The sequence below is a fragment of the Elephas maximus genome, chromosome 2, assembly GCF_024166365.1.
Source record: "Elephas maximus indicus isolate mEleMax1 chromosome 2, mEleMax1 primary haplotype, whole genome shotgun sequence".
In the NCBI taxonomy this organism is placed as follows: domain Eukaryota; kingdom Metazoa; phylum Chordata; class Mammalia; order Proboscidea; family Elephantidae; genus Elephas; species Elephas maximus.
Genome location: NC_064820.1, coordinates 173,085,878 through 173,107,585, shown reverse-complemented (window position 1 = coordinate 173,107,585; position 21,708 = coordinate 173,085,878). Strand labels below are relative to the sequence as shown.

The 21,708-nt window shown below is 39.3% G+C and overlaps 1 protein-coding gene across 11 annotated transcripts in view; it reads right to left on the bottom strand.

The window, feature by feature from the left end:
* The window catches only part of SGCD (sarcoglycan delta), a 1,252,876-nt gene that overhangs the window by 122,723 nt on the left and 1,108,445 nt on the right, over positions 1-21,708 (bottom strand). For all 11 annotated transcript variants that reach the window (XR_007516169.1, XM_049874193.1, XM_049874194.1 and 8 more), the window contains one exon: positions 9,112-9,184. Coding sequence is in view for 10 of the 11 variants with exons in the window: in XM_049874193.1 (XP_049730150.1) it covers positions 9,112-9,184 (73 nt within the window). In the remaining variant the exon portion in view is untranslated. The remainder of the gene's footprint in view (positions 1-9,111; positions 9,185-21,708) is intronic.

The following is a 21,708-nucleotide window of genomic DNA, read 5'->3' as shown; positions in this document are numbered from 1 at the left end:
AAAGCAAGAGGAATGGATTTTTCTCTTTTGGAAGTGACTTCTTATGGATCGAAAAAAGAAAGGCATGGGGTTAATAAAAGCTTGGACAAAATCTGGGACTACAGAAGACTGATAGCTTTCCTTTGTGAATGTGGAGGAAGGAGTTCCTGATCTTTTTGCTGGCTGAGCACCCACTTTGAGCAGAATGGATTTGTAATGACCCACCTAACCTGAACATTGTAAGCAAGGGCAAAATGTGGAGGGCATCTCTGTCAGTAAGTCAAAAAATAAAAGAGGAGTGTAGGACGCTAAGTATTTTGTAACAGGGGTACCGCACCAAGCTGGAGCATGTCAAAAAGGCTTTCTTTAGGAAGGGATGTTTAAGCTGAGAGTTGAAGAATGAACAAATTACCCTTAGAAGAAACACAACCAGAATGTTCCTTAAGCAATGATGCCAAGACTTCAGCTCATTCACTTTAGACACATCATTGGGAAAGACCAATCCCTAGAAAAGGACATCATGGTTGGTAAAGTAGAAGGTCAGTGAAAAAGAAGGAAACCCTCAATGAAATGGATTGACACAATGGCCAAAACAAGGGACTCAAACATACCAGCAACTATCAAGATGGTGCAGGGCCTGGCAGTATTTGGTTCTATTATATAGTTGTCATGAGCTAGAGCCATCTCGGTGGCAACTAACAACAACAATCATTAATATAATCAAAGGGGTAAGAGAAGATCGTGCGTCTATAAAATTAATATGAATGCTAGATACGGAAACTATCATAGAACAAAGAAGGCCTCTTGGACATTAAAATATGAGACCAGGAATTAAAAGTTTGAAAGAAGGATGGAAAATAAAGAGGAGGCAGTGAAAGGAGAAATTAAAAAAATGAAAAGATTGAAATGGAGGGGCGAGGATGGTGGGAGATGAGAGGTTGAGGCAGGGCCACCTTAAGGTTGTGTGTGTGAGTGTTTTTGTTTTCAAACTTTATTCTCAAACAAGGAAGTGACATTTGGCTCAACTTGGCACACAGTCCATGACTAGAAAATCAGGCAAGGTTATCTAGTTCTCTCCAAGACCTGTGTTTCACTCTCATTTTTATCATATTCTAACAAACCATGGAAAATTCTACATCAAAGAAAAAAAAATGATATCCATCAACTAATTTTCTTTTTTCCTTTTTTTTATAATCTCTTTCTTGTTTCCCTCAACTTGTTCCAGGTTAAAAAAAAAAAAGATGTCAACTTGTTCCTCCAAACTCCCATTACTCTTTGTTTTGAAAAGGTTATAATTGGAATAAAACAAGGCTGGCTTCAAGCCAGGATCATGAAGGGTGTAATTAAGCAAGATTTTCTGTCTATACACCCAGCAGGGCCATCCTACCCAGGAGGAAAAAAAGGGAGATTCAGAGGCACCTGTATGTTTTTCAAGTATAATAGAACAATATACCCCACACACTTTACATAATAAATGGCAGCTACTGACATTTTAATCAAGATAAAAACAACAATAAAGTCACCGTGCTCTGTTTTGAGGCAGAAGGGAGCCCAGTCTCAGGAGTTTCAGCAAATAAACACACACGGCCATTCTGTTCTCAAAGACAGGGAAGTTAGCACTTATTTTATGTTGCCATGCCTGTCCTGTCAATATGGATAAAAGTGCAATTTTACACACTCCATTATGGTTTTACCTTTCAATGTTTTTCTTTTTTTTTTTTTTTCTAACTTTAAACCCTTATATTTAAAAAAGTAATACACAGGATATAATTTTAATTTGTAAATAAAAGCCATTTTTTGGGGGGTGGTGGTGAAAATAATGATGTCCTATTAACCCGTTGCCATCAAGTCAATTCTGACTTATAATGACCCTACAGGACAGAGGAGAACTGCCCCATAGAGTTTCCTAGGCTGTAATCTTTACGGAAGCAGACTGCTAGTTTTCTCTCACAGACTAGCTGGCAGATTCAAACCATCAAACTATCAGTTAGCAGCTGGGCATTTAACCACTGTGCCACCAGGGCTCCTTTATGTCTTATTGCTCCTCTCCAGTTCAGATGACCGACCATTACGGGAACAACTGGGTGCCTCATGGTACGTCACTGATGGATTTGGCTTTTATAGATAGTCTAATATCATTTCCACCACTCATCTGCCATATTGTGGTGACGTATGTGTTGCTGTGGTGCTGGAATCTCTCCCACCAGTATTTCAAATACCAGCAGCGTCACCCATGGTAGACAGGCTTCAGTGGAGCTTCCAGGCTAAGACAGGCTAGGAAGAAGAACATGGCAATCTACTTCTAAAAAAATTGGCCAGTGAGAACCTTACGAATTGCAGTGGAGCACTGTCTGATATAGTGCTAGAAGATGAACCCAGGTTGGAAGGAACTCAAAATAGAACCAGGGAAGAGGTGAGCTGCCTCCTTAAAGTAGAGTCAACCTTAATAACATGGATGGGGGAAAGCTTTTGGGACCTTCACTTGCTGATGTGGCATGACTCAAGATGAGAAGAAACAGCTACAAACATCCATTAATAATTGGAACATGGAATGTATAAAGTATGAACCTAGGAAAACTGGAAGCTGTCCAAGATGAAATGGAACACTTGAAGACTGATATCCTAGGTATTAGTAAGCTGAAATGGACTGATATTGGCCATTTCGAATCAGACAATATGGTCTACTATGCTACGAATGACAAATCAAAGAGGGATGGTGTCACATTCATTGTCAAAAAAACAATTTCAAAATCTATCTGGAAGTACATTGTTAGTGATAGGATAATATCCATATATATCTATAAGGAAGACCAGTTAATACTACTACTATTCAAATTTACTTACTAACCACTAATGCCAAGATGAAAAAAACTGAAGATTTTTACCAACTTCTGCAGTCTGAAATTGATCAAAGATGTAATCAACATGCATTGACAATTACTAGTGATTGGAAGGCGAAAGTTGGAAGCAAAGAAGGATCAGTAGTTGGAAAATATGGCCTTGGTAATAGAAACGATGCCAGAGATCACATGACAGAATTTTATAAGACCAATGACCTATTCAGTGGAAATGCCTTTTTTTTCCACAACGTAAAAGGTGACTATATCTGTGGACCTTGCTGGATAGAATACACAGGAATCAAATCTACCACATCTGTGGAAAGAGAAGATGGAGAAGCTCAATATCATCAGTCAGGGCAAGGCCAGGGGATAACTGACCATCAATTGCTCATATGCAAGTTCAAACTGAAGAAAATTAAAACAAGTCCACAAGAGCCAAAGTATGACTTTGAGTACATCCCACCTGAATTTAGAGACCCTCTCAAGAATAGATTTGAGGCATTGAACACTAACGACCAAAGATCAGAGTCATGGGATGATATCAAGGAGATCATACATGAAGAAAGCAAAAGGTCATTAAAAAGATGAGAAAGAAGGAAAAAACCAAAATAGATGTCAGAAGAAAATGTGAAACTTGCTCTTGAATGTAGATAGTACAGATAATGATTAAAAAAAAAAAAAAGAGAGAGAGAGAGAAGAATGATAGCTTGTTGGAAACCAGAAGGAAGTGAAAGAAATGAAAGGGAGATAAAGGACATGTATATGGCCTACTGGTCTTGAAAATTTTGGTGATGTAGTGGTTAAGAGCTATGGCTGCTAACCAAAAGGTCAGCAGTTCAAATCCACCAGGTGCTCCTTGGAAACTCTATGGGGCAGTTCTACTCTGTCCTTTAGGGTTGTTATGCGTCGGAATTAGCTTGACAGCAATGGGTTTGGTTTTTGGGGTCTTGAAAAAAAACAAAAAACAAATCCTTTGCCATTGAGTCAATTCCAACTCATAGTGACACTATAGGACAGAGTAGAACTGCCCCCACAGGGTCTCCCTGGAGCAGCTGGTGGATTTGAACTGCTGACTTTTTGGTTAGCAACCAAACACTTATCCACTGTGCTACCAAGGCTCCTCATAAGAGCAAAATAGACCAGTCTTGGGATTTCCAAGGTACACAACCTTAAAATGAAGTTGGCCTCATTATGCCCTGGTCTGTGGCTTTCAGACCTTTGTGTTTTCTAGTTCAACACTACAGAACATATGATGAAGTGAGATTTAATCCAATCACTTGCATTTTTGGCAAAATGGGAAAACAGAGGCAACAAAATGACATATTATATGGTTAAATGTATTCAATTAATGGGACTGTGTTTTATTTTAAAGTATGTCTGCTCTGTTAGTTGAGGTATCCTTTCTTTTACACAAAATGTAGTTAATCGTAGATGGAAGTACAGTAGTTTTTTCGTACCCTTAATTGAAAAAATATTATTGATCACCATGATTTAATGGAAATTTTTTTTACTGGTCAATGGTATTTAAAACTCAAGAAGCGCCTTGGGCCCCAGTTAAAGAGAGCTCCCCATCCCCCTCCATAGATAAAGTTTAGGAACTAATATTCACTAAGTTTTTTATGTCCTAGGCACTGGGGCTGGAATTGCTTAAGAGACTTGCCCAAGTTCACAAAGCAGATAAGCACTGAGGTCCAGATTCAAACCCGGCACAGACAGAACACCTTTAAATACATGTCCTTGACTAGCAGGGGCATCGCTTCATGATCCTTTGATTTTGTAAGGCCCTTTTATTTATTTATTTATTTTAGGTGACCATGATGGGCTACTTCCATTCTGCTAGAATTTGGTCTACTAGATATATTTTTTCATTTCTCATTATATTACCAAATAATTCTGAATCCTATATATGAAAAACAAATAAACAAAAACTGAGTCATAATTACACAGTGAGTGTAAGTGTGTGTGTGGTAGGGTGAAGTGGAAAAGCTACAAAGAATTACAGAGCATGGCAGGAAAATGTTCAAAGGGGAGAAGATTTAAGGATTTTTCTCACAATGGAATTGTCTCATATATCACGTCCGCATAGCTAAGAAGCACAATACAGTTTTTTCTCTCTCTTTCTCTCTATGTATATACATACACATGGAAACCGTGGTGGCGTAGTGGGTTAAGATCTATGGCTGCCAAACAAAAGGTCTGCAGTTCGAATCCACCAGGTGCTCCTTGGAAACCCTATGGGACAATTCTGCTTTGTCATATAGGGTCACTATGAGTTGGACTCACATTTACGGCAGTGGCTTATACACACACACAGAAATAGGCACAAATTTATATATGCACACACGTACTTGTGTTTGTGTGTGGATATATAAATAAAAAAAAAAATAAGTGTCTAATAAACACTTGTTAAACAATTCCTGCTCTGTGAGTTGGATAATCAGGTCGCTACCTTTATCATAGAGTTACCTGGCGGAAACCCCACGTTCTTACTCAGCGTGACTCATATTGGCCAATAAATGAGAGACCGAGGTGAGAAAACAAAAAAAAGACACCTTTATTTCATTGTACAAGAAAGTGGAGTCAGTCGGTACTTACTGCTGCCAAGACTGCTTATCATGGACAGGCAGGCAGGTTACTTTTAAAGGAGTTTACAAGTAGGAAGTTCATACACTTTATGTCAGCGACATTCTTAATCACACTACACAGGCACAGTGGGGTTTACATGTAACCTCCAAGAAAAAGCAGAATTCAAACGCAAAGTTGAGGTGGCCAGAGCCCAGCAAAGGGGAGGAAGCCAGGTAAAGAATACAGCATTGTGGGGGTTCTGTCTCACCAAGAGCCCTGGTGGTGCAGTGATTAAACACTCAGCTGCCAACCGAAAGTTGGCAGTTTGAAGCCAGTAGCCGCTCTGTGGGAAAAAGATGTGTCAGTCTGCTTCTGTAAAGGTTACAGCCTTGGAAATCCTATGGGACAGTTCTACTCTGTCCTTTAGGGTCGGTATGAGTTAGAATCAACTCGACAGCAATGGGTATCTTTATCATTTACCACCTATTTGTCAGTATGTCATACTGTGGTGGCTTGTGTGTTGCTACAATGCTGGAAGCGATGCCACTGGTGTTTCAAATACCAGCAGGGTCACACATGGACAGGTTTCAGTGGAGCTTCCAGATTAAGACACACAAGGAAGAAAGGGCTAGAAATCTACTTCTGAAAATCAGCCAATGAAAATTTTATGGATCACAATAGAGTACTGTCCAGTATACACATGTCTTCAAGAAAGACCAAGTGCTAGAAAAGAACATGTTTGGTAAAATACAGTGCTAAAGAAAATGAGGAAACTTTGGACTGACACAATGGCCATGACAATGGACTCAAACATACCATAGATCATCACGATGGCAGGAACAGGCAACACTTTGTTCTGTTATGCATGAGGTAGCCATGAGCCAGACCCGACTCCATGGCAACTAACAGCAACAACAGTCTTCGTCATAACTGTAAGGCGAGAGCACATCAGCACTTCAACTGAGTGAGGCTGTGGAGGATTTTTCGTAAAGATTTTTGGCTTCTTGCTCTTTGGTAGTTGGTGATATTTAAGCGAACTGACTTAGCCACATACATATAGCAGCCTATATAACCTTCCCTTTTTTTCACATTAGCCACGGCATATGTCTGGGAAATCAGGTTTCACAGTCTGTTTCCTGTTGTTGGAGGAGCAGGGTTGTACAAGAAAACTTTACAGTTGAAAGCAATCTTTATCGCAAGGTAGGCATTCAAGGGCAGCCTCTGTTCTTACGGAAAATACAGATGCAAAACTGAACGGCCTATTTCCTGTCACAGATCATAAACAGGCTGAGATCAGGGATTTTTCCATTTGTCTTTATATAGACTCCAGGAAGAAAAGGGAGGAAAAAATAATAGAGAACACTTAATATATTCACATTACAAGATTGCGAATTTATTAAAATCCAATTTCTATTCAAAGTTAGTTTTTCTCTTTTCAAGGGGGTCGTACAGTGCCTTGTGTACTTTTAAGTATAGTCTTGAACCTAAACAGCGTGTCGTTATTTCAGAACTACCCTGGAGGGGTAAAGTCAATAAACACTGCCCGAGATGGATGTTTGCCAGGGACCTTTGTAAGACTCCATATTTGTCTGCAGAGACGCAGCTCTCTTTTGTGATTTTGAGCTCAAGCCTGGATTATTTACAAACATCTTAAGCAAGAGGACAAATATAGTAACTACGGTAACTCTGAAAGAAAAGCAGTGAACGAAAACCGTGATAGACAAGAAGCTAACCACTTCTTTAGCTGAGCTCTTTCAAGAGGAAATGCCTCGACTTGGTTCTCATTAAAAAAATAAACTAAAGACAACAAATGACGAAGACTAGAGGCCAAAGTTATCCTAAGGTAAAAGCTCTCTAAAATAGATACAATTTTCTCACCTTTGATTGTTTGCATAAGGGAATATTTTAATTTTGCTCATTTATTTGGAACAAACGGTTGGCACTCAACTACTAACTTAAAGGTTGGTGGGTCGAACTCCCCCCAGTGGCACTGTGGAATAAAGGCCTGGCTATCTGATTCCATAAAGATTACAGCAAGAAAACCCTATAGAGTAGTTCTACTCTGTAACACATGGGGTCTCCAGGAGTCAGAATTGACTCAATGGCAATAGTTCTTTTTTTTTTTTTTTTTTGGGAAAGTCAGTCTACATATATAACTCAAGTTTTTTCCCACTAAAAAGGAGACCAAAATCTGTATATAGAACATGCAAAAGAAAAAAAAAAATCCACATTTAAAACATTCTACTTTTACTGCTGCAGGAATTTTAAAGATCCATCACTTCACGTCTCAACAAATAGTTTTTTTGTTAAACTTTTTTGCATATGTGCATATACCAAAAAAAATAAAAAAGACCGAAACCCACTGCCCTGCCGTCGGGTCGATTCCGACTCATAGCGACCCTATATATATATTTAATCTATAAAACATTTAGGGGACTATATTCCAGATTTGATTCCTGGCCAATGCTACCAGCCGCCTATCAGTGAAGGCTTGCATGCTGCTATGATGCCGAACAGGTTTCAGTGGAGCTTCTAGACTAAGATGGACCAGGAAGAAAGGCCTGGTGATCTGCTTCTAAAAATTAGCCAGTAGAAACCCTGTGGATCGCAATAGTGTGATACTGTCATACATGGGGTTGCCATGAGTCCAGGGAGCAGCTCCATGGCAGCTAACAAAAACAACAATCCTTTAAAACAAATCTTATGTAAAGTATAATATTATGGCACTAAAAGTTAATTTCTTAGTTTTGGTAAATACACCATTGACATGTTAACATTAGAGAAAGCTGTGTGAAGCGTACACAGGAACAATCTATGTGAATTTTGCAACTCTTCTGTTCATCTAAAATTTACAGACAGCAGGGCGCCAGGGTTAACTTGTGTAGTGGGTTTAGGGCACACAGTGGGTTTACAGTAGGTGCCTGACTTGGAGTACAATGCTCTTTCTCCTCCCTTGTGCTAACTTCCACGAGCAGAGCACTTCCACTTCACCCAACAGCTCACTCATCTCCACCTGCTGGTACAAGTCCCAGGACCTCCCTTGGCTACTCCAATTTCCTAAGGCTGGAAGACACAGCAGCGCTAACGTGGCCAAGTAAAACCGATCCACCTCTAAAACCAGAGGCCAGAAGGCTTTAGTCATCACGTTTATGACGCACTTACTCAATATTCAAGATCAATACCCATTGACAGTATGGAGAAGCATGTGGCACCATTAAGTGACAAACCTGAGGCATTCACGGAGGCACTGGTCTGGGTTAATCTATCAGTCACACTTGATTGTCTTTCACTCGGTCAGAGACTCTCCCACAAAGTGTAAGCAATTACAAAAAAAAAAAAAAAAAAATTCCAAAAGGATGAAGGGACCAAACGATCATATTTAAGATCTAACTCACTCCATAGAAGGTAGATCTAGCACTATGTCACTCCTGTTTCCACTGGTTAGGTTTTCAATACCACAAGATACTAAAGGAAACAACCACTGCAAATCAATGAGTTCTTTATCTCACAGTTACAAGACTGTCCTCCTCTTCTCCAGACTCTCAATCTTCTTACATTGTCAGAGAAAATTTTCTCTTGGAGTAGCTTATTTTTACCCCCACACCTCTCCCAGGCTATGTATTCATATTGTAACACTTTTAGGCTGTATATTCAAAATGAAGCATCAGCCAGTTGCACACAGAAAGGAAAAGCCACCAATTAAACCGAACCAAAGTCAAAAGTTTACCTTAGTTCCTTGAAGGGCTCCGCCCTGACATTAGGTGTTTCTATAGATTTAGGGAACACTGTGCCCTCCGCACCTGTAAGAACAAAGAAAAAAGCAAACACAAGTTGGAGATGTTGGACATGTCACCTGAGGGCACAATCAGCACACTGATTGGAGCTAAATGTAGTGTATCTCTTTCACAACCCAGTTCACACATATTTGGCCACTGGCTTTAGGGCTTCCTGACAGAAAAGCATTGAATCAATTCGTGCAAATGGCCTTTGAAGAAACAAGGAACTTCTTTTGAAAGAGTTCTTGCTGAGATCAGAGTGAGGCCACCAGGTGAATTCATTATAGATTCAAAAAAAAAAAAAGAAAAGGTGCCGAGAAATGGCATGGTCTGACTCTTATCTCCCATAAACTATTAACAGTCACCCAACTGGAAATGTTTTGAAAAACCGCTGCCAAAGCCCTCTCAATGCCACGCAGGGCACAAATCATAGAACATCTATGAAATCTAAATACGGGTTTAGATGGTAGAGAACAATGCAAGGTATTTACCTAAGGACAATTAAGCAAAAGTTTTCTAGTAAATGAAGTTCAACACTCTTATCTTAAACCAAACAGAACATTGTCAGAAATCATTTGAAGTTCAGTGCTCTTACACTTTCAGTATTAGCATTGATCCCTTGGCCCAATCTAGACACTGAGCTCTTGACTTTGCTATAAGCTTTTATCTTTACAACTTGTCAACACCAGCTGAAGCTTTCCAGCCATAAAAACTGTTATTATCTGATTTGTCCATTCTGAAGTGTTTCCAAATCTTTTAAGCCTCAGTTTATCACACACAATTACACAGGATGTTAGTTTTTCAGTTAAACTTAGCCGAAGCAGTATCCTGTACTTTAAAGGAGAGGTGTTTATACATTTGGTATACCTTCTTCTTGCTGTAAGGAGGATGATATGTTGCCTCCATGTGTGAATTTCCAGAATCCTCTTGCATAGTTATGAGGTCTAGAAATTCCCTGCTGATGACACATATTCATTATCTCGATTTATCCTTGCATAGTGATGATTCCAGGAAAACGAATTGATTACTTTCACAGCAAACTATAGAAACATTTCATCTTTTTGATATGAGTAACAGACTACTGCAAGAGCCCTGGTGGCACAGTGGTTAAGAGGTCAGCTGCCAATCAAAAGGTCAGTAGTTCAAATCCACCAGCCACTCCTTGGACACCCTATGGGGCAGTTCTACTCTGTCCTTCAGGGTTGCTATGAGTCGGAACTGACTCACTGGCAAAGGGTTAACAGGCTACTGCAAGTAAAATCATAAATAATGCCTCATCTTAACATTACACAGAGAAACCTGTGAAAGCCCGAACTAGGTGTGACTGCCTTGTTTTTCCAGGTCTCACAAGTCGCCTGCCTTTGACAGGGTGCAGTCTCACCACTTTTTTATTGCTCTCTATTAGGGGAAAATATTTGAGTTTTCCTTCTCTGACAGATTTCTGCCTTACATAGGTTCTGGCTTTCATAGATTTTGCTTATACGGTCATTTAAGGAATGTCTTGATGAACAGTACCAACCAAAAAAACCCAAACCTATTGCCGTGGAATTGATTTTGACTCACAGCGACCCTACAGGACAGAGTAGAATTGCCCCATAGGGTCTCCAAGGAGCATCTGGTGGTTCAAACTGCCAACGTTTTTGTTAGCAGCCAAACTCTTAACCACTACACCATCAGGGCTTCCTGATGAACACTAGTAACTATGATCCTAAAGCTAACATTCTGAGAGACCCCACATGTTAGACACCATCATACAAACTTCACACGTATTAGCTCATTTATTCTCCGCAACAACCCCTACAAAACTGACAGATATAATAGGCACAGAAAGATTAAGCATGGGGTCATTTAAGATCTTTCTTGGTCCATAGGCACTCTTACTTTTCAGCACTACAAAACACATCATTTCAAACATATCAAAATCTACCCACCAATCTAACCAGTTGCTGTAGCCAGTTCTGACTCATGGAGGCCTTATGTGTGTCAGAATAGAACTGTGCTCCATAGGGTTTTAATGGATGACTTTTCTAAGAAAGCCAGGGCTTTCTTCCAAATGTAAAAAAAAAACAAACCCATCGTTGTCAAGTCGATTTTGACTCCTAGTGACCCTATAGGACAGAGTAGAACAGCCCCATAAGGTTTCTCAAGGCTGTAATTTTTATGGAAGCAGGCTGCCATAAAGGCCTGGCGGTCTGCATCCCAAAGGTCACACAGCTTTAAAAATCCTATGGAGCAGTTCTACTCTGCACACATGGGGTCGCTCTGAGTTGGAATTGACCTGACAGCAACTTTTTTTCTTTTTTTAACCAGTACCCAGGATATAGACACTGTGGGGGCTACCTAGTGTACGAACTAGCCTTGCTGACATCACATGGCAGTGAGTAATGCATCAGGATGTGGCCCCAGGCTGTCTGATATCCAAGAGCAAGCCCTTACTCACCTCTCTGTGCCACCTCGAGCCTGTCATTGAAAAACTCTCATCTGTTACTACTGTTATTAGAAGAGACTTCCCTCTGAAATTCTTAGAGCTGCTTAGTCCTTAGCCAATTGAACTCTACTTTTAAAAATATGATTAAAAGGAACAATTATATATCTCAGTAGGGGAAGGACAGTTATTTTTTTTACATTGTCCACACTCTTTAATCCTAGCTTGAATTGCTCCTTTCTTCTACCAAGATTTCCATGAAAACTGCAATAGAAATAATCACTGCCTCTTTTCAATAGCATAGCCAATAATTGTCTAATTTACCCATTTGACAATTAGTGCACCTGTGGACAACCTTTATAATCTGATCTGTATGGTAACACTATGTAGTGTAGTTTGTCACCTATTTGTTATAACCACTCCTACTATCAATTTATAAGGCTTTTGAAAGCAAAGAACACATATTTCACAACTTTTTGACTTTGGAAAATACTTGCACATAGTAGGACATTTGTTAAATTTTTTTAGGTGAATTATCCAAAAATGAGGAATAACATTTTCTCCTGTAAAATGAGCCTTGAAATCCTAGACTATCGTCTTTATGCAATCCAAATTTTGTGCTCAGCCTGTTTCTCCATTTGTCAGATATAATGATGAAAAGTAACCTAACCCTTTATTTCCTGTGTCTGGTGGTAGGAGGCTGCAGAAGGAACTTCTCTCCTGCAGCTGCAGGCTCTCTACTCTGCCATTCTTCTACGTCACTTCCAGGAAGTTCCAGGGTTGCAATGAAGTCATCCAGCACGGAAGAGGCACTCACTAAATGTCTATGTAAAGAATGTGGTCTCCTTTGAACACGTGAGCTCAGGTCCTCAGACTTCTGCTATCAGCATACTATTTTGCTGTCCTCTGTGCTCTACATGCCTCAAAGACTGGGAGTATGTCTTGTTCTCTACCAAATTCCCATTGCCTATTACGGTGCCTGCCACAGATTTGTTGTTGTTAGTTGCTGTCTACTTGGCCCTGGTTCATGGCAAACCTGTGCTCAACAGAACAAAACACTACCTGGTCCTATGCCATCCTCAAGATCAGTTGCAGATTTGACTGTTCTAATCCATAGGGTTTTCACTGAGTGATTTTCCGAAGTAGATTTACAGGCCTTGCTTCCTGGTCCATCTTAGTCTGGAAGCTCCACTGCAACCTGTTCAGCATCATAGCAACACGTAAGCATCCACTGACAGATAGGCGGTGGCTGTGTATGAGGTGCCTTGGTGGGGAATCGAACCCAGGTCTCCTGCATGGAAGGTAAGAATTCTACCACTGAGCCACCAATACCTCACTAACCGAGTAGGGAGTCAATATTTGTAAACTGATTATAACACACATTTAGCACTAACACACACCATCTGAGATTTTTATTTACCTTGCAAACATTTATCCCACCAGCTCTTCAACTAGATTTTAAGCTCTCTGTGACCTGGGATGATGTCATATGTAGAATATAACTAGTCTCCACCTTAAATTCCTAAGTCTTCTACCTGACTCATTTCCAATTGGTACTGCTGTTTTGATGGCAATACTAATTTATTGTTATAAAACTCCTCACACATTGCATGAGATTTTTAATGGATGTTCAAAATTACAATCCAAAAATTCATTTTTATTCTATCTATAAAATAAGAGCTATGCTAATAAAAAGAATGCTATTTGGGCTCAAGACAAACAAATCCTTAAAGTAAAATAAGACCAAAAGGCATGTGGTCTCTTCCCCAGACCAAAGGAACCTGCCAATTCTATAGACAAGAAGATTGGGGCTAAATGAAGGTGGTACACAGGGTCAGGTGGCCAATGATTGGGACCTGAGATTCACATCCACGCACTGCATTCTGGAGCCCACTGTTAGCCATTGTGCCCTACTGCCTCGTTTTCTCAATGCCAGGTCAACATGGCTCCCTAAGAAACAAAACCAAAGCAGTTGCTATAAAGTTGATTCAGACTCATGGCAGCTCCATGTGTGCATAGTAGAACTGTGCTACATAGGATTTTCAAAACCATGAACTTTTAGAAGCAGATTGCTAGGCTGTTCTTCCAAGGCACCTCTGGGTAGGTTTGAACCACCAACCTTTAGTTGCATGCTTAAAAATTTGTGCCACCCAGAGACTCTAATCCCTGCTAAATAGCACCTGCTAACCGTAAAGCAAGCAGAAACCAGAGAGGTTGGGCTCTGACAGCTGGAAGAGGTGGGTGGATTGACAGGCTCTGGATATGGAATGGAAGTGAAGTGGAAGATACTCATATTACCCCACCTCCCACCTTCCAGCCAGATACTCTTTAATCTTGTTTCTGCTGGACTTTGACCACCAGGGCCCATGTGTCACATACTGGAAGACAGACTCATGGATATGACCTCCCAGGGGAAGGTATCAAAGCTCCTCACCAGCTGAGTGACCTTGGACAAGAAACTCGATCTCTCTGATGTTGTTTCCTTCTCTGTAAAGAAGGGGCATTGATAGTAGCTACACCTCCTAGGGTTCTTGGGAGAGTGAATGAGATCTCTGGCACAGAACAACGAATAAATGATTGATAGTTACTACAATAACACTACTAATATAAAGTGTTTATGAACCCTATTCTTTCCTTCTCTTTTCCAGATCCTCTGTGACTCATTAAAAATAACATTTTTAAAGCACTTACTATAAGATCAAACCTGGGAATACTTTAGTTTTTAATTTGATCTTCAGAACACCTTGATGAGATAGGGACTACTATTACCTGTTTGATGAATGCGGAATCTGAAGTTCAGAGATGTTAAGCAACTTTCCCATGGCCACACCGCTAAGAGGGAGTGCTGGGATTTGAACTCCTATCTTTCAGTTGAGGAGCAAATATCCTTGACAACTGCTCTAGACCATCTCCCTCACTAACTAAAGTCATTCTCTTCTTGAGCATCTTTTTATGAAATGTGAACAAACATCAATGTTTATGCCCTCAACACTTGCTAAATTCTCAATCACTCCTTTCCTAAAACGATTCACATGGACAATGAAATTAGATGATAACACTTTTCAAAAAGTCTGTTTCTTTCCAAGCCTTATCATGGGTCTGATTTTCACACCATTTTTCACGTTCCCAGAAGCTTCAGAGTGGACAACCATCCTTCAGGATGAATTCCTCCATCCCTTCCTTTCTCCATTCTTGAGTAATAAATTATTCTCAATTTTATTATTTCAAAAAGGTTTCTATTAAAGCCATACTGACTGATTCCCTCTTTTGACACGATATAATTTACTAGCAATAAATGTTCATAAACACTTTGAGTGAAAAATCCATAAAGCCATTTCAGCTTTATTTTAAGTTCCATTTAATGTCCCTAAAAAATGATTTCATCAATGTGTTTCCATTAGCTGGTTCTGTGCCCAATAACTTAATTCTACCCAATCAATCAGGAACTTATAAAGCATGTGACAGGATCTATCTGAAGTGTTTTGAATCATCATAAAGATCAGCTCAATGGCTCTTTTTCTTACTAACACAGGTAGGGGGTAAACTTGTCAAAAAATCTCAAATGCACTCAGTTGCCATAGTAACAAAAAGTCAGCTTCTCCTGCCTGGAAGGTGCCCTCAAGAATGGAGCTCAGTTTGGTCATTCTTTCCCCTCAAAGTGTCCTGAATGTCAAGAGACCAGAAGCCCAGTCCTATGTCTGTGACCTTAGGCAAATCAGACAACCTCTCTGACCATCAATTGCCACAACTGTAAAATGAGAGATGGGATGAGAAATATCATAGCTAAGTTTCCCCCCACCAAATCTAAAATGTCATGAGGTTACACCTAATCTAAGCAGATAATTGTCTTCAGCTACCTCCTTTCCCTACCAGAAAAACAAAGCAACCTGGAATAGCAAATGAAATTGCTAAAAATCCTCTCAGTGTTTACATAAGAAACAAATACATGCAAACAGATGTTTGTCCAATTCCAACTGTATTTAATTGGTAGAAATAATCATCGGAAAATAAATCTTGGGAGAAATAAAATGGCAGAGAGCAAAATTTATTAGCAGAGGGCAAAATTTACTGCAGACGAAACTAACTAAAAAACAAAAAAAATTGTAACTCTTTAAAAACCTCCTAAAATTGACTTGGGAAAATTAGATTTTGTAAAAAATAAAAAACACCTAAGTGCCTAAAACAGTACATGTAAAAACTAGTCATGGACTAAATGCTGAAAGAAAATTTTAGATCTGCCAAGTTTGATACAGGAAAATAGGACTTGCGAGAAATCCTGGACACAAAAGAGAATTACTACAATAGAAGCTATTATCATTAAAATTTGATATAGAAAAACATTTGATGAATCAAATCTTTATTGTACATAGGAAAGAACTGATCTTAAGGACAACAATTAAAAAAAATTTTTTTAAGAAGATAGACGATGGTATTATTTAGAACACCAACTACATAATTAAACTAAGTTAATATTTGCTCTGGCATATGTTTTCTTGATGAACATTCATTAATATCGTATAATTATGATTAAGGCTATTTTACTAAAAAAATCACGGACTCAAAATCATCTTTGGATTTAAACTGCAGGGTCAAAGTATTCAACAGATTCACTGTGAAGCATCTCATAACATGGATGAATCTGGAGGCATTATGCTGAGTGAAATAAGTTAATCAGAAATGGACAAATATTGTATGAGACCACTACTATAAAACTCATGTAAAGGTTTACACACTAAACGAAACAATCTTTGATGGTTACTAGGGTGGGGAGGGATAGGGATGAAAAAACACTAAATAGACAATAGATAAGCGGTAACTTTGGTGAAGGGTAAGACAGCACACAATGCTAGGGAACTCAGCACAACTTGTACAAGGGAAGGTCATGGAAGCTCCATAGACACATCCAAATTCCCTGAGGGACCAAATTGCAGGCTGAGGACTGTGGGGACTATGTTCTTGGGGAACATCTAGTTAATTGGCAACATAGTTTTTAAAGAAAATGTTCTACATTCTCCTGTGGTGAGCAGCGTCTGGGGTCTTAAAAGCCTGTGAGCGGCCATCTAGAATACTCTACTAGTCTCAACCATGTGGGAGCAAGGAAGAATGAAGGAAACTAAAGACGTAAGGGAAAGATTAGTCCAAAGGACTAATGGATCACATCTACCACAGCCTCTACCAGACTGAGTTCAATAAAACTAGCTGGTGCCTGGCTATCACCACTGACTGCTCTGACAGAGGGCTCTGGACAGAGTTGGAGAAAAATGTAGAACAAAATTCTAACCCAAAAAGAATGACCAGGCTTGCTGGCCTGACAGAGACCGGAGAAACCCTGAGAGTATGGCCCCCAGACACCCTTTCAGCTCAGTAATGAAGTCACTCCTGAGGTTCACCCTTCAGCCAAAGATTGGACAGGCCAATAAAACAAAATGAGACTAAAGGGGCGCACCAGCTGTGGAGCAAGGACTACAAGGCAGGAGGGGATAGAGAAGCTGGTAATAGGGAACCGAAGATCAAGAAGGGAGAGTGTTGACATGTTGTGGGGTGGTTAACCAATGTCATAAAACAATATATGTACTAACTGTTGAATGAGAAACTAGTTTGTTCTGTAAACCTTCATCTGAAGTACAATAAAAATAATTTTTAAAAATATTCAGCAGATTCAAAAGCAGGGTTAAAATATCTGATGACTATTGTTTAAAGTCAACATTGTAAGTTTCAAATTCACAATGCTCATGGAGATATAACCTAAATGGCAATTATTTTTTACCATATTTTACTTGATAAGGGTATATTTTTGTACCAGTATTAGATTATGAAATGGCATAAGGAAGTCAATCCAAAAAATAGTGATAAGAAAATAGGAGTGGTTTAATCTCCTGAAACATCAGAGAACTGGGAAACCAAGACCTAATTTTTAGTTCTGATTTTGCATAAACTCAGTAAAAAAAAAAAAAAAAAAAAATTTTTTTTTTTTTTTTTTCAGTATGTGGCCTTGGACAATTTCCTCTCTCATCTTATTTCCCCATCTGTTATACTAAGTGGAAATGGGGTAGTTTAAATGATCTGCAAGGTCCCTTCCAGCTCTGCTATTTTACAATCCTGTAGATACCTGTTTATATGAATCCTATGGACTAGGAGATGAGCATAATCCTATGGACAAGGAGATGAGCATGGTAGGTTGAATAAACCTAAAGCTGAATTCATTTAACAAATAATCTATTGAGCAGGATGCTCTAGAGGTGAGCCAAAGAGATGAGTTTATAGTAGAATAGAGTGTAGTGTATTCCACTAGTAATCAAATAGTAATCAAAGGGTCACACAAATAAAAATATACAGTGACAAATATTGATAAACACTCTAACAGGAAATCAAGCATTTCTTTGAAAGCATCCAATTTGGGGCTATAACCTGGTCTGGCAGGCAGTTTCCCTGAAGAAGTGAAGTTTTGCTGATATTTGAACAATGATTAGGGTTCAACTAGTCAAGAGGTGGATACGGCAGTAGAAAAGATTATGCAAAGATTTCAGGGTTGGGAAGTGCAAGTTAATCAAGAGAGGCTAGTGTGGCCAGACCATGTTTAGCAAGGGGCGAGTGACATGCTCTAAGACTTGAGAGGGAGGTCAGCCCTGGTAATACAGAACCTCGGCGCCACGGTGAAGGGCTTATGCCTAGGATCTGACTGATCAAATTGGCATTTTTCATAGATCATTGTGGCTGCATTAAGGAAAAGAGGTTTCAGTAGAGCAAGAATAAGAGTTAAGGAGGAGAGCCCCGGGTAGAGGTGGTGGCAGGTTAGAGAACTGGCAGGGAGGATGGAAAAGAATAGATTGATTTAGGAGATACTTAAGAGGGATGGGGTAGATGAGAGGGAGACTGAAGGGGACCACAGGGCACAGAGGAAGAGCTGAAATAGATGGCCAAAGTCAAACGATGGATGTTCAGAGTCAGCTGTGCCCACAGACACCTTACACTTCTCAAACAAAATCCAGCTTTTTTTGATATATGATATTTTAATTAAATAGACATTGCCTTTGCTTAATAAAGAAAGCTGCTCTGAATCCAACTATATTTTTCTTAAGAAGGAGCAAGCAACATGAAGAAGAAAATTTAAATTAAGTCTCCTGTGGTATCTATGAGCAATATTAAAAAAAAACTATGAACAATCTAATAATTCCTTGAATAATAAATACTGTCTTCTGTGTAAGATGATTTCCTGGTTACTGTAAAGTTTTAGCTAAGGATATTTTTGTGTATCTCACATTGCTTAAAATCTTCCTGAATGTGACATTTGATTTTTGCCACCACAAGTCCAGGCTAGTGAACATGTTACACTTTGAAACTTAAATATTCTTTAGTGTTTGGAGCCCATTTTCCAAAAATCAATTAAAATTCTATACAGCAGTGTACACAATGAAGGTGTAAGAGAGTGGATTGTGGGTAAACTGATCACAGGAAATTTCCCAGAAACAGTTGTTTTGTTTCTAGATATGGACTTTCTCCAGGAGTAACATGCAGTGAAAAATCCTTTTTAAGGAGGTGAGTTGGGTTGTGTTTAATCGAGGATTTAAAATGAACTGGATAATCCATGAGGATGCACAGTTTCCACAAATTTTAGGATCAAGCACACTGTAGGGGGCTGTCAGCTTCTGAAAACCTTCCCAGACATGGGCAACAGACAGATGCCAGACAGTAACTTTTAGTGAAAAACATCACTTGTAGAAATTCAATCCCATTGTGTCTCCCCAGGCTGCTGGTGGCATTTAATAAGCTGCTAATGCAAAACATCTGTAATCATTACGAGTTGTTTCTAGGATACGTACCAAATATTTTCTTTTTAGGAATTAGGACAGATTTTCCTTACCTAAAAAGTACAGATAGTTAATTCATTCAACAAATATTTATGGAGGCCCTACTCCATAAATGGTTTTGTGGGGAAAGCAAACTCAGGCTTTTCTGTCCTGCATAGTTAAGTCATTCTAAGTGCTGTAACATTCCTTGTCTATAAATATTTAATAAATACCTTTGATAAATGCAAAACACAGGAGTTGCTAGGTGGCAGAAACAGTTAACATGCTCAGCAGCTGATTGGAGGGTCAAATCTTTGAGTCTACCAAGAGGTACCTCAGAAGAAAGGCCTGGCAATCTATGTCTGAAAAATCAGTCATTGAAAACCTTATGGAACACAGCTCTCCTTTCACACGCATGCAGTCGCCGTGAGTTGAATTTGACTCGATGGCAACTGGTTATAGGCAAAGCACATTGCTGAGCAGTATTCAAGGAGAAGATTTGCTCTCTGCCCTCATGGGGTTTAATGATAGCTCAAGAGATAGAAACTAGAAAATAAATTTACATTGATTCTTTAATAGCAATTATTGTAAACTATGCATTTTCAATGCAGGTGATGAGAACCTCTCAAGGGGGCAAAAAAAAAAAAACAAAAACAACTCATTCTATTTCTGTATAAACGAGATGTGCACACAGTAGAAAAGCAGACACATAGTACGGCAGTCCCGCTTATCCACGAGTTTGCTTTCTGCAGCTTCTGTTACCCACGGTCAACTTTGGCTCGAAAATATTAGATGAGTACGTAGAATGATGAAATCTCACATCGTCCCTCTCCATCATTCACATAACTTTTATTACAGTATATTGTTATAATTGTTCTATTTTATTATTGTTGTAAATTTCTTACTGCACTTAATTTATAAATTAAACTTTACCATAAGTATGTATGTATAGGACAAAACAGCATATATAGGGTTCGAGACTATCCGTGCTTTCCGGCATCCACCGGGAGAAGGGGGGTCTTAGAATGTACCCTCTGCAGATGAGAGGGACTACTGTGCATCTGTGGTATTAAAACTTAATGGGAGGGAAGCAATTAGGAAAAATGTATCTAAAAAGCTTCCCTAGAAGGGCAATACTGAAAAAAAGGTTGAGAAACACTGATGTGAATGCTATGAATTGGTATAGGGAGCTGATGGAGCTTGCCCTAGCATGGGAGGATCTGAGAAGGCTTCTCTGGGGAAGTGATATTAAGTTGAGATCTGAAGGAGGATGTGGAGTTTGGCAGGCAAAGAGGTGAAGAGGGGTGGGGAGAGCACTTCAGGAAGCAGCATATCTATGAAGGCCTGAGACTAGAGGCAGTGTGCTGCTTTTAAGGAATTCAAGAAAATTAGGTTAGTTGGAGTGGAAAGAGCAAGAAAAAGGAAGATGTAAGATGAAATTGGTAAGGTAGTCAGGGTGAGATCATGTAGTAACATGTAAGCCGTGTTAAAGTTTGAGAATTTTATCCTAAGAGGAAACAGAAGCCACTGGAAGGCTTTAGAAGGAACAAAGGGACATGATCAGATGAGTGTTTTTAAAAGATAACTGTGTCAGATACTACGGATTGGCTACCCAAATGTTAATCACAGTCCTATTTTCATTTGCCTTTCTCTATCATAGATGCTGGAAAGCCAAAATATTCAACTTTGCAGACTCCCTTGCAGCTATGGGTGGCTGTGTGACACATAGATTTAGCTAATGAGATGTAGGTGGAAGTACCTGGGGAGAGATTTTTCTTCCTGAATAAAAAAACAAACCCTAAAAATAAGGTACTTTGCTCTTTATATTTCCCATTTCTTTTGGAATACAGATGAAATATGTGACTGTGAGAATAAAAACCACACACTGAAGATGAAATGGAATGAAGATTGGAGGAAATGGTCCCTTTAGGACATTGTTGATGTGCCGTACCAGCCCTGGACAGCCTACATCCAGAATTCCTATTATATCATAGAAATAACACCATGATTTGTTGAAGGTGTTTTTTGGATTGTCTGTTACTTCCAGCCAAGTACAACTTCAAATGGTTACAAGAATCTGACTATACTGTGTAGAATGGACTTCAGAGGGTCAACAGCAAAAGCAGGAATACCAGCTAGGTGGCTATCTCATTGGGCTAGGTGAGAAATGATGGTGGCCTAGGTTAAAGAAGTAATGGTGGAAAATAGAAAGGGTAAATGTGAGAAAATCAAGGAGATAGAGTTGAAAAGACTTGGTGATGAATTTGATATGAGGAGTGAAGGAGTGATTGATTTTTTTTTTTTTAATGGAGTGCCACAAGTTCAGTTTTGGATAT